Source organism: Sylvia atricapilla, chromosome Z (assembly GCF_009819655.1).
Source record: "Sylvia atricapilla isolate bSylAtr1 chromosome Z, bSylAtr1.pri, whole genome shotgun sequence".
Classification (NCBI taxonomy): domain Eukaryota; kingdom Metazoa; phylum Chordata; class Aves; order Passeriformes; family Sylviidae; genus Sylvia; species Sylvia atricapilla.
In genome coordinates, this window is record NC_089174.1 from 50,015,632 (window position 1) to 50,032,539 (window position 16,908).

Consider the following 16,908-nt stretch of genomic DNA (forward strand, 5'->3'; position numbering starts at 1 on the left):
AAACATCCACCAAACCTCAGATGTACATTTTGTTTCCAGTGCAAATTCTTCCCAGTAGCCATGCAGCTAAAACACATTCTGTAGATGTAGCCAGCCAGAGCCTACGGAGCGTGGTGCCCATTTATATGTCATGTTACTACACCAGCCTGACTGGCCTCCCATTGCTCGAATGACAGGTTATTTTATTGCTCAGTAGCAGCTAGAACAGACTCCAATTTCCAAAGCAAACTTCCAGCTACCTTGTCTTCTACTTCAGACACATGGCAGTTGCAGCAGTTGCACTTGGATGCTGTAAATGTCAAATGTCACTGAATGGCAGGGTGTCCATCAAGAAAGGAAGCACAGGTGGCTAAATCACAGCTGAGACACTCAGGCAAGGAGGTCTGGCATACCAGCGCAGAGGATCAGATCCCACACTTGTCTGCTTGTGCTGCCTCCATTACAGCACAATGTCTTCCTTCTCTTCCCCTGTGCTGGCAGCAGTTTCCAGTCTTGTAGGAGGGGAGGAGTATGAGTAACTACCACCTGCTGTCAATTCTCAGCACTAGAGCCAGCAGCAGCATCCTGAACAAAGTAATTGAGAATCTGAAAGTAAAACTAGGAGGCCTTTATGTCTTCCAAATAGTCTCATAGATTACCACTCCCCTCTAACTAGCAGACCCAGCAGAGTGCCAAAGCAGGGGTAGGCAGAGCTCAGTTATGCCTACTTTGGAGACAGAAACTCACCCCAGGCTGACGTACACAAAACTACTCCATTTCACTGAATCTTGTAATGTAAACCCGCCTAAATGTGACCAAGTGAGGTTAAGCACACAAAGTCTTTTAACTGGCCTTCAGGCAAAAGCCAGAAATTTCACCTTTGGTAGCTCATGGTGATACAGTACAGTTCTTAACAGACCTGGGAAACTCACACTAATCTGGCACAGAGGCAGAGACTATCTGAAGTCTTGGCAGACAGCTATTAAAGCTGACTCCTTTCATGTCCTGAAGACAGTCTTTGCACCAATGACAGGGGCACATCTGCAAGGTAGCAGTAGGAAACTGCTGCCTCTGAACCTGGAAAATTCAAATGAAGAGCCAGAAAGGGGAATGGTTTTTTAATAATAGGTCAATTCTCTTCTAGAACAGGGAAGCATCAAAAGAAATTACCTTATGTAATCTCTCTTGCAAATAATTAAAAGCTGAGGAGAAATTTACACTGTTTGTGCACAGGGTGGGTGGCAAAAATCCTTTGCCTGCTTCACCACCAATGGATTTGTGCACCAGAGGCATCAACTGGCATTTAAGTACACACTGTTAAAAGAACTAAGCAGTGGTGCAGTTAGGAATTTCACGCCGAGCCTATATAAAAAATGTCTGATTAAAGCTCCCAGTTAGGTTTTCTTTCCGAAGAAACTATGTAGTTTCTATGTCATAACTGTTTAAAAAAACAAGGAGCAGTCTGAATCATTTGTTTGAGACTGTGTTCTGCTCCCGTCTTGCTCACCATAACAATCAGGTAGTTTCTCTTAGATCATTAAACAATGCAATTAACATCTACAGAGTCTGGTGGGAATCTACCTTTACCCCATCCTTTGGTTTAGTTAATATGTGAGCAGGAGACTGTTCTGAATCAGCAGTGGCGGCTTATTGAGGGAGTTGGGGAAATTGGGGTTTTGTTAATTAACATCTACACTATTTTTCAGCTATATATGAGCCAGCAAGTCAAAGAAATACCCTTTGTAGATGGAGAGAACATGAGGAGCTTCTGTCAAGAAACTCTGACTGTAGGGACAAAGCTGTCCCTAAAGAGTGACAAGTTGTGCATTTGTAGTGTAGGTCTACCAGCCTACTAGCAAAGACTCCACATCCAGGCCTTTAGGCAACCCTGATCTTTAGGCTTAGCCTGGACCACACAGCTCCAGCTCTGGGAGAAAACTTGTGTGCTGGTCTGCACTGAACTGCCTGGAGCTGGTGCTCTGGTGGATTGTGGGGCCAGCATGGTCCTCCCAGAAGGAGAATCAGCCACAAGGACCCAGCTGGAACAGACCTGAGCCTGAATTTTGTTCTAAGCATGGTTACTTCCTTATCCTTCCAAGTGTAAATCCGTTCCTGGTGAAGACAGCAGCCTTTCAGGAGAAGCTAGTAAACGATAGCTAGACACTTCCTGTCCCAACATGTTGCTTGACCCAGGAGTGAGTAAACACTGAATCAGTACTCACAGCAGCCAACTGGCAAAGACATCTCTGGCACTGAGTGCAAAGCTTTGTTTACAGAAGAGTGAGAAACATGAGAGCAGGAGAAGTAAGAAAATTGCTAAACTTAGCTTCAGACGTCCATTTAACACACACAGAAAAGTACATTTTATCCTTCTGAGATGGGAAGGCAATAATTTGAGTTTTGATCGTTTCAGTAACCTGGATAAATACACAGCTTGTCATAGTGGATCAGCAGTCTGCATTGATCTGCCAGCAGTGCACAGAAATGTCCATAGCTTACTATAAGGAATTATAAAGTCTTGGAGGCACTTTTGATAAGAGATGGTAATAAAAAGAGGAGGTCCCTCAGAAGTAATATTTCTGTAGCTCCTTCCTTGAGCCACAGAGAGCAAGCGTCTCTCAGGATGTGGTACTCCCTTTGCAAATGCTAGATAAGGTGTGATGTTTTCTTTTTTATTCCCATGTCTTTTTCTCTCAGTTTCCACTGACAATAACAAATAGTCTTAATTGAAAGAAATTACAGAGCTGAAGTGGATGAAATCCACACATAACAGGTCTTCATACCACTTCGGCACTTGCTTAACTAGCACTTTAGTAATATTTGAATGCCCTTCGAGAAGTCGTGCTTAATATCCATGAAAGCGATTTCAAGCTCAGAAAGGTCTGTGCAGCACTCAAATTGTATTAGAACTCCCAGAGCAAGGCCAAAGCAGCACTTGACAATAAGAATGTCTGTTCTGCTCACACACAGCTGAAGTCACCTGCAGCACAAGCAGGAAGGTGCCCTGCACCTCAGGGCAGCCCAAGTGCTGTGCTGAGGCTGGGACAAGAGCTGCCCTGTGCCGTCAGTGTGTAGTGCCCCAAGCACAGCTCTTGTACAGTTTCTATAGCTTTGTTCTTGTTTCAAGCTCAGATATGTTTGGTCATCCAGGCTAACAATTCATCACAGGCTAAGCATCTGTGATGATCCCACTGCGTGCCCTTTGAATTTTGCTATTTTTAGTTCTCTCTGTAATAAAGAAAAGTATGCCTGCTTCTCTTCCATTAGAAAACAATTTATCTCTTCATTAGAAAAAAAAAAAAAAAAAACAACAACCATCACAGCTATTGAAACTGTTCCCCAGCTGTAACACATTTAACCTGTATGGAACTAGTTTTCTAGCAAGTATATTAACTGCTTAACTATAAACATTATGACTGCTTTTTGCAAGGATAGTCCTCTGCTTTGTCAGTCAACAGAAGCATTTCACCAACAGATCTTGGCCTATGGTGGGACTCTGGTCTTTCCCTAGGTTTTTATCATGTCAGCATATGCTACTCCAGATACAGGTACAAAATCAGCCATGCCCCATACTTGTTAACTGCAAAGGACAAAGATAACTACCCTTACTAAGCAGGGAACTATACAGCCTGTACACTTTCTTCTAGGAATTTAGGGATGGGACTTTTGGAGGAAACCGTTACTGACCACGGATTGTCTTGCAGAAATTATAGATTCTGTCAAGAAAAACTAGACATTTTCCATCCTCCTCATTTGTCAATTAAAGATTTTTCATATTTGTGAACGTGCACAATCTCAGCTCCCATGATATTGTCAGAACTGAGCTATCATGTGATATCTCAGGTTTGAAACAGGTAATGATGGCTGCAAAAATCCAAAAATAAAAAGTGAGAAACTAACTAAAGGGGACACTGTAGAAACCTAGAGATAAGGGAATTCGTGTACATTACTCAAACACTGATATCCAGATAGCCATGGAGCCAACAAAAGATTGTTATGGCTGGAGAAAGGGCCCATACAGAGGTAGGGCAACATTTTTCTGAAACAAATGTCCTTGTTCTGCCTCCTGGAGATAAGGATAACACTATACACCAGAGATGCAGGAATGAGGACAGAAGAAGGCAGGAAATGCCTTCTTCCCCTGCAGTGGGGGATCAAGAGCACCCAAGACCTTCAAAGCCCCCAAACGTTGTCCAGATAGGTCTGGAAGAAGGGGCTGCCCATAATAACTCACTTGTATAGAAAGTTAGCTTGAGGGCACAGAAATTTTACTATAAAAGGGTATCCCCACAAAACCTGGGCACATATATGCCCCAGAACCCTAAACCTCCTGTCAGCAGAATTGATGGTGGAGGCAGGACAACTGATTTCTCTTTTTTCCCTTCTTCCTTTCTTTCTCTCCTTCCATCTTTAATCCATCTTTAATCCATCTTTCATCTCCCTTCCTTTTCACACTACCCCTTTATTCATAACCCACTGCCCCCTGCTTATATACTAGGTTAAGGACTATAAAATATCTATTTGCATGGCAGGTGTGTAATTTACTAATAAAAATTTGTACACTTTTGCAGATACTCTGACTTTTGCTTTCCCTTTCACCCATGAGCATCTACAAATTTTGAGTGTGCATTTCCCATTAAAGCTGGGACACCACAGATACACAACTACCCCCCATGTCCGCATTGGCCTATGCAGGGAAGTTTTTTAGGGGATTTTTAGTTTGGCTTGATTTTGCCACTGAATCAAACTGAAATTTGGTTGGGATTGAACTGTAGCAGGACACAATGATAATGTAATCTGTGGTAATTGCACAGATCAATATTGGTGTTACAGTGGAGATCACCATACACTAACAATTCAAAAATGCTGGGAAATTCAAGAACTTCACTATAGGTCACATGTCATAGGCAGTACTTTTGGCTGAACTTTTACACCAGACTTTAGTATGAGTAAGGCATTACATCTACTCAAGAGTAGAAAAGAGTAATTTGTGGCAAAAGTTTAACAAATACTGACATATAGCAGTGGACAACAAAAACAATTATTCAAACCTAAGGGTTGTGTACCACTTGGTGCACATGTATTTGAGTGGATGGATGGATGGATGGATGGATGGATGGATGGATGGATGGATGGATGGATGGATGGATGGGTGGATGGATGATTTCCAATGCCAATTTTTCACAAGTACTTTCAAATAAAGAAGACTCACAAAGAGACTGCTTACCTGGCTTGGAAGACTCTACCAAATGCTCCCTCCCCAATATCTCTCACATATTCAATATTGTTCCTGGGATACTCCAGGCTAAGCAATTTTGGGTTGAGCAGAAGAGGCATGCGCTGGTACATGGGGTTGGGGTGCAGCCGGTCCAGGAGCAGTTCAGAGGGCAGAGTGGTGAGAGTTGGTGTCTCTGACTCTCTGAAACAACAAAGTGATTTTTGGTCAGTGTGAACACAGCCCTTAACCAGGAGATGACTAGATACATCTCCTCCTGAGCTTATGTCCTTCAGGATGGAAAAGGAAGGTGCAGCAGAGCTACTTGATAGAGCTTTGCAGCAAGGTGTCATGCCATGTCCCTAATCACCAGGCCACCTCCTGGCACTGGAGTTCAACAGAACTTACACTGGGCTGCCACAGGCAAAGAGAGGGCTGCTGTCCCCTACCAGATGTTCACAGGACTTTACTTTTAGACAGAAGAAAGCCTTTTTTGCTAAAGCGGCATTTCTTGCACTGAATTAGCAATATTGTAGCAAGTTCCAATCTTTACCTTTTCTTGTTTTTCCACTGTTTTCGATGATGGCAGCAAACCAGGGTGATAATGCCAAAGATCACTGCCAGAGCAAAGCTGGAGATGATCGAGATGATAACGGTCATGGAGTATGTAGGGGAAAATGGAGGAGGAGGGGGGAGATTTAGAGTCTCTCCATTTGGTTTTCTTGTTCCCAGTGATAACAATGCTGTAATGCAAAAAAAATCAGAGAGTTATGCCTCTTTTAGATTATTGAGCTTTCTCTAAGAGGAATTTACAGAGTTAGCCTGTCATTCCAGGAATTACTGACACAACCATATGACCACATGAGAGGACCATACTAGGCAACCTTGGTTTGCAGGAAGCAAAACCTATTGGTGCTTGCCAGATGTGAAAATCCAAGATCTTGTAAGACCGATATATAACTTCCATTAAGCTGGCAAAACAGTTTTGGTATAGAATATTTGAAAGAGTTACAAATGGGAGGTCACATCTCATAGTCTCAACAGTACTCAAATATAGTAATGTCTGCAGTAGGAAAGATCAGTGGTGCACAATGTAAACCACTATGTATCGTGTGTCCTAAAAGGAATCTGCAGGGAGGAGTGTAAGACCAAGTAAGTACAGTGTGATACTTTCCTAAAATATCCTCTTGTCCCCAACAATCTTCATCTCAGTCTCTCGAGGGGGAAAATATGGAAAACTAGTTTAAAGCACTCTTGGCTGTATTATTAGGGGGAAAAAAATCACATAACTCTCTGTAGAGTAGTTTCCAAGACATTCTAGAAAATGCTACTCTCTGCATGCAATGACTGAAAACCAGAAAGAAGTTTAAAGTCTTCTTCTTCTTCTTAATTGCCGACTAAACTGAAAATCACTTGTTTTCACTTATGTCCATGGAATCCCTGTTCCCTGTGCAGGGAGTTTCCAAATGCAGTCATTATTTCTAAGCCCTGAAATCCAGAACCTGGGGATCTTGGATGCAATATATTTCAAAACATTGGTCTGTTCTTTAACCAGAAATAACAGGAAGACTTAGCTTCAACGTCAAAGAACAAAGATTCAAACTTTTTTAGGTTTATATTTAGTTAAAATTGGGGGAAGTTATTACTGAAAAAATCACCCTAAACTAAACAACTTTGGAAAGCAGCCTGAAACCCTACCTTCTAAACAGTCTGAAAAATAAATTTTTAAGAATTCCACAGGACATTGTCTTTCATCTTTGGGATTTATATAACCTAGTGCAAGGTGCTTGATTTGCCTGTCTTCATTTTCCCCTCTTCATGGGGCACATTAAACTTTCTGGTTAAAAGTGCTGAGAAGACCCAGACCTAGATGAATCCAGAAGACAGAAGATTGGTGTATTCAGGATGTAAACACCTTGCACGGCTACAAAACAACCACAGTGGCAGAAATTACAAAGTGCTATTGCCTACCATCTCCACAGGGAGACACACTGCAGTATTCCCAGATCACAGCTGGATCCTTTGTGTAGCACCAGGGACGCTCGTTCTCACCTCCTGGATTGCGGCAGTAATTCTCAGCATCAAACAGCTCAGGGAAAACCTGGGGAGTCCTTCTGTGCATATGGGGGGCCTTGGGGGGGACAGCAAATTGTATTAGTGTTTCAGCATAATTTTCTCTACTATTATTATTAAAACAAAATTTAAAAAACCGCCAAAGGAGTGAAGAAGGCAGAGCCTTGAAACAGCCTTTCAATCACCTAGAATGACAGAGAATGCATTTTGACACAGTAAGGGGAACTTGCAGACTGATATACGATAAAATTGTAAAACACCAGTGAGCTCAGGAATTAAGGCAATCTGTTCACCACTCATCCCTTTCACTGAGACTGGGCCGCCTGACTCTGAGAAACTCCTTGGAAAAGCAAACCTCGAGCACAGTTCTCCATTTGGTGGATCTCATACTGACACGCACCTGATCACTCCACTTCTGGCAGGGAATTCCAGATGCTGTGACATTGGCTGTGCCCTGGTAAAACTGGCCATTGCCACTGTAGCAAGTCCCTGGGAGAAAAAAAACCAAAATAACATGGGGTCAAGGCATTTCAGACCATGTCCTTCAGCAGAGATTCACAAGGATAAAGCTCATGTCATTACAAGAGACCATCTGACAGTATCAGATCTGAAGCACACAGAAGGACTTGACAAGACAGGAAGGGTACTGCTTAACCTCTTGTTTACACTGTAATGGATTTTGCATTCAATACATACATGGAAATCTGGTAAAACTTCAAAGAGGGCACTGCAGCTCTCTCAGATTGAGAAAACAGGCCATGTGCTGGTGATGGTTGAGCTGCCACTACCTAGTTCACAGTACATCATGCAGAAAGTGCAGGGCAGAACCACACTGAACCCACGCAAGTCAAATCAAGGCAGAAAGCAAATCACAGCACTGGTTGCATGATTCACAGCCTGTGTTCTTACTGGGGCACTAATTGGAAGACACTCATGTTTGTCAGGTTGGTGGCAGGGAGCTGAGATTCATGAAGGTGCCCTTCTCCTGCTTCTGTACAGTGCTTATCCTCTTTGATTATTTGGAAACAGTCTTGGGTTTTCAGTATGCATGGAAACCATACCCTGAAGTATGATCTGAACTATGATCTAAGGAATGGTATCAGTATAAAACAATGTTCTTTATAATGAAGATAGTGTAGTCACTGCATACACAGAGCTTGTTCCAGCTGCAGAAAATCTTGAGATTTTACTGCAGGAATATGCATTCATGCCCTCATAGGACATATGTCTGCACATACACCTGTCCTCATAGGAGAGTTTAATGCATGCTGGCATAATCTAGGAAGCAGACAGCAGAGGGGATACAGCCTTACACATTTCAGTACATAGTAGTTAATCTCTAAACTCAGCTGAGCCGAGGCTAACACTGGAACAGATGGCATATATTAGGGTCCACTGCATTGTTAGCCTTGGTAGAAAAATTAACAAACCAGGAAATTCTTTTGTCATAATTTTGTTTTCTATAATTTTATTTTCTAATGTGTATTTCCTTGACTAATACATAAATACAATTTATGACTCCCATCAGCAGTACAATAGCAGCCCCCACATGATGGCAACTGTAGTTCTGCAGAGGTATGAAATCTTGTTAAGCTGTCCTGGAACATACTTGTGTACCTGAGCCCAGAATTTTATTTGTTTCATATTCAAAGGCGAGGAAAGCAGTGCCTGACACATGCCTCTTGACAGAGCTACTAATAAACATGAAAAAGGTTTCTTCCAAGATCTGAAATAAAAGTCAGTGGGACACCTTAATAGATGAATGTGGACAGCTTTAGGGGCAAGAGCAACACTAAGAAAGAACCTCTGAATCCTTCATGCTCTGAAAATGCTTTCATAGACTGTCTTGCTACAATCTAGACAATCTTACTACAAACAGGACAGAGGGAATAATATGGCTGGTCCATCTGGGCATTAATGAATAATTTGATAACAAGCTAGAAAACAGTTCAGTTCATGCTCAACAAACCCTTGTGTGCGTAACAATAGGTCTAAAGTAAAAAAGAGGGAGAAATATTACTAAAATCTTCCTGGTTCATGACTGAATATTGCATATCTGTGCAATGCTACTCTGGGAAAATGCTGTGGAAGCTGAACAATAAAGGTCATGCATGCACAGGAGACAGAGGATATGTTCTTAAACATCTGTGGGGAGACTGATGTCATCCCATAAATGCTCCACTCATATGCTGACACCCCTCCCTTGTTGTCCATCCACGAGGGCAGGGATGGCTGCATTTGGAGGCTGTAGGCATTGGCCCAGAGGGTGCTGAAGCCCTTGTCTCCACATATCCATCAAGAGGCCCCTAGGTCTTGGGTTGTCAGGTGGAGCCAAGGTCATTCCATGAAAGAATATTCCCCAAAATCCTTGATATTTCTTTTTTTAAACTTTCCTTGTCTCTCCATGAAGAAGGTGCCTGACACTGCCAAACCTTCAGACCTCACCTGCTTGGATGAAGTTCAGTGTCTGAGCTTAAAACTGCAATTGCATATGCGTGGAAGAGTTGAGTGTGCGTGTTTTGGCCATGACCAGCAACAGGGTGGGAGCCTGATGGAAGTCAAAGCAGCACTGCAGGGAATGTCTGGGTCTCACCACTGGTCATGGGAGGCTTATACAAGAAACTGCCAGAGTTCAGAGGCGATTTGAGGAAAGCGCTGGGAGCTTAAGGTCTTGCAAGGCCAGCCTGACATATGTTATGTTAATATATAAGGTGGGGACAGCCTCAGAATCAGAAATGCAAATATGGATAGAAGGGAATAAGAAGCAATGCATAGAAAGAAAAGGAAACAACTGGAGGGAAGGGCACCACCTAAACCACCATGCCTCTCTCACAGAAGTTACCAGCCCATTGTCTCCCCGACTCCAAAGAGCTGGAAATGTGTTTCCCCATGCCTTGGACAGGGAAACCCAGGCATTTCTCAGTAATAACCTAAATTCAGCCAGCCAGTACCAGCAGAAAACACAAAAATATTGTGCAAATGTCAGCTTCAATGAAGAATATCATGTCCATTTCTAAAAGCATAGTCTAGAGAAGTCTACTTACTGGTTATGTTCTCCTTCTTAAAATCTGTAAAAAGACAAGACAATGTGTAAGGAGGGATTGTCCAGGATGCAGTATCACTGGATGCTCACTTAGAAGCACATTACAGCAAAAAGTTCCCTCTCCTCCAGTGCTTCAACAGCTTGTTTATTTGCAAAGACACTTGAGTGGAAATTTTGCCATCATTAAGGCTGTTTTTTGGAATTGTTATGGTCTTCTAAATAAAGATCCAGGTTTTTTTGCTTGAGGGATTTTTCCCACACCCCAGTTGCACAAGAGAGGCAAACAGCCAAAGCAGCTGCCAGTTTCCTGTATAGGTGCTGACAGGACACACCATTGCCTTTTACTTTAGTTGTAAATTATGGATTGTAATCTCTTTACCCTCTCCCTTACCAAGGACACAGCTCTCTAGACAATCAGCAGCCTGTCCACCTTACCAAAGAAGGGGATGCGGGTGCAGGAGCTGGGATTCTGGTGCAGGCTGGGCAACCTGTTGCATTCAGGAAGAGCGAGCAGCATCAGCCCTGGCTTGTAAATCCCCTTCTGAGAGTTCTCCTCCATTGACAGCCATTCCTTAAAGCAGTAGAGATCCTTTACAGCAAGGCAATTCTCTCTACATTGTTTTGCAAAAAACAGTGAAATACAGCTGTCAACGGCTTGGAAAAAATAGCTGCACTTAGCAGTGATATGCAGGGGTTATGCAGGCTCCATTAATGGGGTGACACTTCTTTAAAGCCAGTCTGCCTGGCTCATAAACCATACAGGAAATAGCATGAAATTCAGTGGCTTCCTTTAAGGAATATACAAACCTACATTTTTAATGAAGCAGGGTTATGCTGATGACACAACACACACCAAGCTATAAGGAGTTCATTCCTATCTTTTTCTACAGCTTTTTTGACATCTTCTATTAATAAACATCATAGAATAATAGAATGGTTTGTGTTGGAAAAGACATCAAAGATCATCTAGTTCCAGCTCCCTCCCATGTAGAGGGGCACCTTCCACTAGATCAGGTTGCACAAAGTCCCATCTAACCTGGCCTTGGACACTTCCAGGGATGAGGCATCCACAACTTCCTTGGGCTACCCATGCCAGTGTCTCACTACCCTTGCAGTAAATAATTTTTTCCTATTATCTAATCTAAACTTATTCTCTCTCAGTTCTAAGATATTCCCCCTTGTGCTGTCACTACATGCTCTTGTAAATAGTCTCCCTCCCATTTCTAGTGTTAGAATTTTTCAATATGTTCTAAAAATCTCACATGATTTCTATAAATTGACACAACTGAAGTGTCATCTACTAAAAGCAAGAGATGAGCTGCAATTCTTAAATTTCTTTAATTAAACATTTGCATATACTTTTGATCTCACTGAATAAAATATATAATTTTTATTGAGTCTACCAGCAACTTTAAATCCATTTTTCTCTGTAGATATCTGCAGTAAAAGCTTTAGATTGCCTGGTAAAAAGTGACCTGTCTCCCACCTAATGTATTACCTCCATAACAATGTGAAACATTCACTGACAAGAACTGCTTTAGATGTTTAAATGGGCCTTATATGAGAAATTATTTGTGAAGAAGGGTGAGAAAGAACCTGCACAGAAAAAAAAAAAAATACACCATACTGGGAAGTTTGTGGGTTTGTTGTATTGGTCAGTTTATCAGTGATTTGCTTATTTATAACCTTTCTTGAGAGTCTAGGTTACAAAATCAGCTTTGAGGTTGTGTGCTGTGCAAAAGAAAAGAGATTTATTTTGCACAACTCAGCTGAAGCCTTTCCCAGATCCACAACTTTTCCAACCATCACACGATGCAGAAAGAGAAAGATACTTCCAGGGTCTGAGGTGAAGGATTTAGCCAAATTCACTGCCTAGTGGGTTGATGCAATCTCTTTAATTATACAACTTTTTTGGCAAGATTAGATGGCCATGAGTTTCAGCAATGGCTAACAAAATTGCAAACCCTCTAAAGCACCTCAAGGATGGAGGCCATTGAGAATTCTACCAGAGCAACAGCTTTTCTGCAACTGTAATGGATGCTCTTCAATTCAACAGGCTGAAATCATCAATGCCCAGCTGCTCTGTGCTTGGTTTTAGTCAGTCTTGGTTTATTCTTTCCTCCCTTCCATGGAAGCCAGCATGCAGCCAGATGGCAAGTTTATCTTTTTTATGTTAAACAACACGTGAAACAGGAATGACCTTGTGAAGTAAAGAAATATGTAGATAAGGAAAAAGAAAAACTTGCATTTGAAGCATTGTCTGAGATTTGGGAGATCTGGATTGAATTAGCTCTGTTCATTCCTGGATCCTGCGCATCCTTAAATAAGCCCTTTATTTGGTGTTCAGTTGCAAAACACAAAAGACCATTCCTCTGCAATGCTGCCTGCACCAGGGTTAAAGAAAGATTATTTGCACCCTGGAAGAATGGTAAAGCAGCCAGGGGGGCAATGGTCAGGCACTTCTAGCTGGGTTCATATGGTTGTAGCGCCTGATGCTGAGCAGGGAGAGCTTGCTGAGGTCACATTGCTTTAGATTATTGTTAGAAATATTATGTCATGTAAATGACAGATGGACAAAGAACAGTAATGGCAGAAGACAGCAAGTTTGCCAGTAGTGTTTCTAGGGATCACAAGAGACTATGTCAGAGTAGGCGGGGACACACAGACCCAAACAAAGAGAGACTTTCCCAACACAAGACTGTTCCCTACAGCCTGATCACTTCCTATCAGCAGTGATTGAAATAGAAACTGGGGGTACTTCTGCTATTGCAGTAACAGCCAGCGACAAGAAGCAGATGTAATCAAGAATTGTGAGACAAGGCATAGCTTTCCTTTAAGAATTCTATTCTAAACGATTTGCATCTAAGTTTACATTAAGTGAACTTCTCCCATGTGGTTTTCTTCTGTTTCATTTCATCTTGTTTTACCCCTCGTTACTTTCATAAAAGCTTTACTCAGCTTATCAGTTGCTGTTCTTGACAGCTAGCTTCCAAACCTACCTTTTAATGTTCCAAACGAACATTAAAAAAAAAAAAAACAAACTAGCATGGAAAGAGAAAAATTGGTGCAGAAGATAAACAATAAGATAAAAATATATGGACATACCTGGAGGGAAGTATGTCCCTCAAAAACTGGGAGAACTCTCCCACATATGAAAGAGTTAAATTCTCACTCATTAAGTATTTCAGCTGAGAACTTGTGTAGTCTAGCCAGCCTCTGCAGAAAGCTATAAAGTTGTCAGTAAAAATAAGTTAAGAGAATTGGAAAGTAACCAAGACCATGTGAAATCTGTTCAAGAGCCCCCAGATCTCAGCCATTAAGTAGTATATATTAGATGTCTGAGTTATCAAAAGGAGTATTGGGCTCTGGAAGAACTGCTGTCCAGCTGAAGTTCTCTGAGGATGGGAATTGGGAAGGATGCTATTCAAGGACTTTTCTTATGAAGGAAGCTGCATGAAAATTGAGGGGGAAGGAGGGAGAAATAATTAATAAAAACCAGCATTGACTCAGGGAATTGAAGAAAAATGGTTCTAGACAAGCCCATTAACATTTAGGCATGTTTGCAAATGTTGTAACTGTTCAGGTGCATCAAGATCAAGCACATATTTATGTTGGTTTATATAATTCTGACTTTAGTAGTGCCCCAGAAATACAGATCTTCAGTTAAATCACTGTGGGTTCTGGTCCTGCAGGGCCAGTCATGAGCAGAGGTAAATGAAGCAAGGCTGAGATCTAACTGAAATACCTCGAGGAGCTTTGTGCAAAACCCTCAGCTGACTAAAGAGCTATGCATGTGTGGCTGAGATATAAATACTGCCACAGATCTTGAAAATAAGGCAGAGAGATCATGTGTTTAAGGGGACAGTCACAAAGCGCAGAATAGTGCCGTAGCAGGGAGGAGCCTGCCAGCAAAAAGCAAATGTAGGACTTGGATGCAAGACTATCTCTGGATACTAACACATAATCTTCTTTTGTAGGATATAAGCCACTCCTGTGTTGATGGTAGAATACTAAGCAGCATAGGTACCAAACAAAAAACTAAATGTATGGTAAACATTCACACTGAGGTTTTCCTCTGTGCCTTTGTTTTAGAGATATTAAAGTAGAAACAACAAAAAAAGGTCCTGACTACAAAAACAACATGCTGCTGATTGTCCTAAAAAGCCCCTACATAACTAGAGAAATTACTACCATTAGACACCTGGCCCAAGTCCAGCAAGCAGTGTGCTTGCTATGTCTGTAGAAAAGATTTGTATTTTATTTGAGACAGTAGAGTCTGTGCTGCTCTTCTACTAAACAGAAATCTGAAAAGTGTTTAAAAATGTAAATAAGGTCTTCTTTCAAGGAAGACAAGAATAGAGCAGTGCACTTTAGGGAGTGATGTCAGCTGCCCATATGTGAAATGGGTAATGACTAGTTTTTAGGGGCTGAATATGTCAGGGGAAAAAAAAAAAAAAAAAGCTTCACTCTGATGTATGTGTTTGGGGCTGTCCTCTGCAAAGCACACCAAGGAATCATAGTTACATTATAGCTAAAAATAACAAAACTTGGACTGGGCAGAAGAGCAAAAGCTATGTGCAGAGCTTCGAAAAAATCTGTTTTATTCTAGTCAAATAATCAGGGAAAGAAATAACATTTCATTGCAAAGAGGAAAGAAGGAAAGTTTTCCCCATGACCATGGACAAGGAGGACAAGGTACAACGAGGGAAGGACTGCTTGGGAGGTTGCATACGGAGGCAGAAGTGTCTGTCACTGGGATGTGGTTACAAATACCTGTCAACAGTAGATTAGCTATAGTAAGAGATGTTTTGGGCTCCTCAGGGTCCCTGTCAGCCCAATTTCAATGCACATTTCTCTGCATATAGAAGGATACAATAACCACATTGGAGTTTTGGTTTATCAGGTATATTTACACAGGCAATATGTCTGGTCTCATCATTTTTTTCATAATTCTGTCATAGCAGGAAATACTAAACTATTGGCATATTGCCTTGGCCAGATTTGTTGCATCTTCTGAAGCCACATTTAGTCAAAATTCCAAAGAAGCAATTACTCTTTTCTTTATAGTAATAAAATATATACATACTGGCCTAGAAAGAGTTAACAGATAACAATATGTTAATTATTGAAACTATTTATGTAATTCAAATGGATATTCTTTTCAACACTGTCCTCCAAACGCCTGATATAATATAGAGGTCTGGACTTCAAGTTCAGACCATACCCTAGCAATGTGCACAGTGAGAGCTGAATCAGTCTGTGTGTGCAGAGAAGAGAGCAAAGGGAAAACCTGTGCAACCCTAGAGGGCCCAGCTCCCCTCAGCTTCACTTGCTACTGCAAGCCTGGACAGTCCCTCACCACTCCCCTGCTGCGTACACATCCCCATAAAATGAAAGTGAATATGAGCATGTTTTTCTTCATTTACCTGCACACTGGTTTTGGAGCTGGCCCAGCTCCCGAGGGATTGCACTCTTGGAAGATGTAGTTACACAGCAGAGACTCAGCAGCCGGTTGGCAGAATGAACTCACCATTTTCAGTTCAGTCCAGGCAGTGTGCACAAGCAGCTCTTGGGTCTCCTCTGGGTCAGCATACGAGGAGTTGAAGAAAACAAGAGCATTCTTCGCCAAGATAGCACTACACACCTCACCTCTGTATGTGCTGCAGTAGCCTGTGTCACCCTTGTACAGTTTGCTGTCAAGGACAAGAGCACACACAGAGTAAGCTCACAGATCTAAACAGCTGCATGAACACAATGGCCCTGGTTTCTGAATAAAGTGGTATATGTAAGGCTAACAGAGGGCAGAGGAGATGGTAAAGGTTTATAGCCACTCAAACCAGCTAATATAATCCAAGAATGAAACTTCTGCAGGGTACCCTGGTGCTAGCAGCGGTGAGCTCCAGGTATGAGGGTCTGACCAAGAGTTGTTAACATTGTAAATGGACTAAAGACTGAGTGAGCACATGGAAGCACGACCTAGCATTGTCCCTCACCCTGCCCCTCAGCTCTAATGGGAAAATATTTTACTTTCCTGCTGCCCTGAAGTAGGGATCAGCCATGCTGCTTGCTGCAGTCCTGTGATAACTTAGGATTTTTTGCTCTGCTGTCTAACAAGAGTTAGAATTTAAGGTAGACTTGATGAGCAGGAGCCAGGTAAGTTCAACTCATCACATGCCAGGGAATTTTTCACAAGATCAGACCAAACTCCTGCCTGCTCTTCCTCGGCTTCTGCACCACTCCTGACCCTGCCCCTCTGCCACACATTTAGCTAGGGAACTCAGAGACAAGGAAGAAAGAAGTCTCTGTTCTTTTCTTCCCAGTGTTTCTCTGCAAGGTGCATTTTCTCTCTTCACCACATCTCCCATTTTGCGAAGTCCTGCCATATAGCATGAAGACTGAGCAAGAGCAATAAAAGCCACAGTAGGGTCATCTTCTTTGAGGGCCGTTTGTTTATCTTTCCCATGTTATTTGCATCTAGAAGATCTCTTACCCACTCCCTTCCTCCCTTCCTCCCCGTGGCCATCAAAAGGGAGCAGCAGGGTAAGAGCAATACACAGGTCAGCTGTGCTTCCAGAAGGTCCCAGGGGCACCCAACAGC

The 16,908-nt window shown here is 42.1% G+C and overlaps 1 protein-coding gene across 1 annotated transcript in view; it reads right to left on the reverse strand.

The window, feature by feature from the left end:
* Positions 1–16,908, reverse strand: part of MUSK (muscle associated receptor tyrosine kinase) — a 52,948-nt gene that overhangs the window by 3,606 nt on the left and 32,434 nt on the right. Inside the window, exons 9-15 of the mRNA XM_066339821.1 lie at positions 15,737–16,003; positions 10,746–10,921; positions 10,312–10,335; positions 7,668–7,756; positions 7,166–7,325; positions 5,748–5,937; positions 5,207–5,398 (exon numbers count right to left, since the gene is read on the reverse strand). Coding sequence (XP_066195918.1) covers positions 5,207–5,398; positions 5,748–5,937; positions 7,166–7,325; positions 7,668–7,756; positions 10,312–10,335; positions 10,746–10,921; positions 15,737–16,003 — 1,098 coding nt within the window. The remainder of the gene's footprint in view (positions 1–5,206; positions 5,399–5,747; positions 5,938–7,165; positions 7,326–7,667; positions 7,757–10,311; positions 10,336–10,745; positions 10,922–15,736; positions 16,004–16,908) is intronic.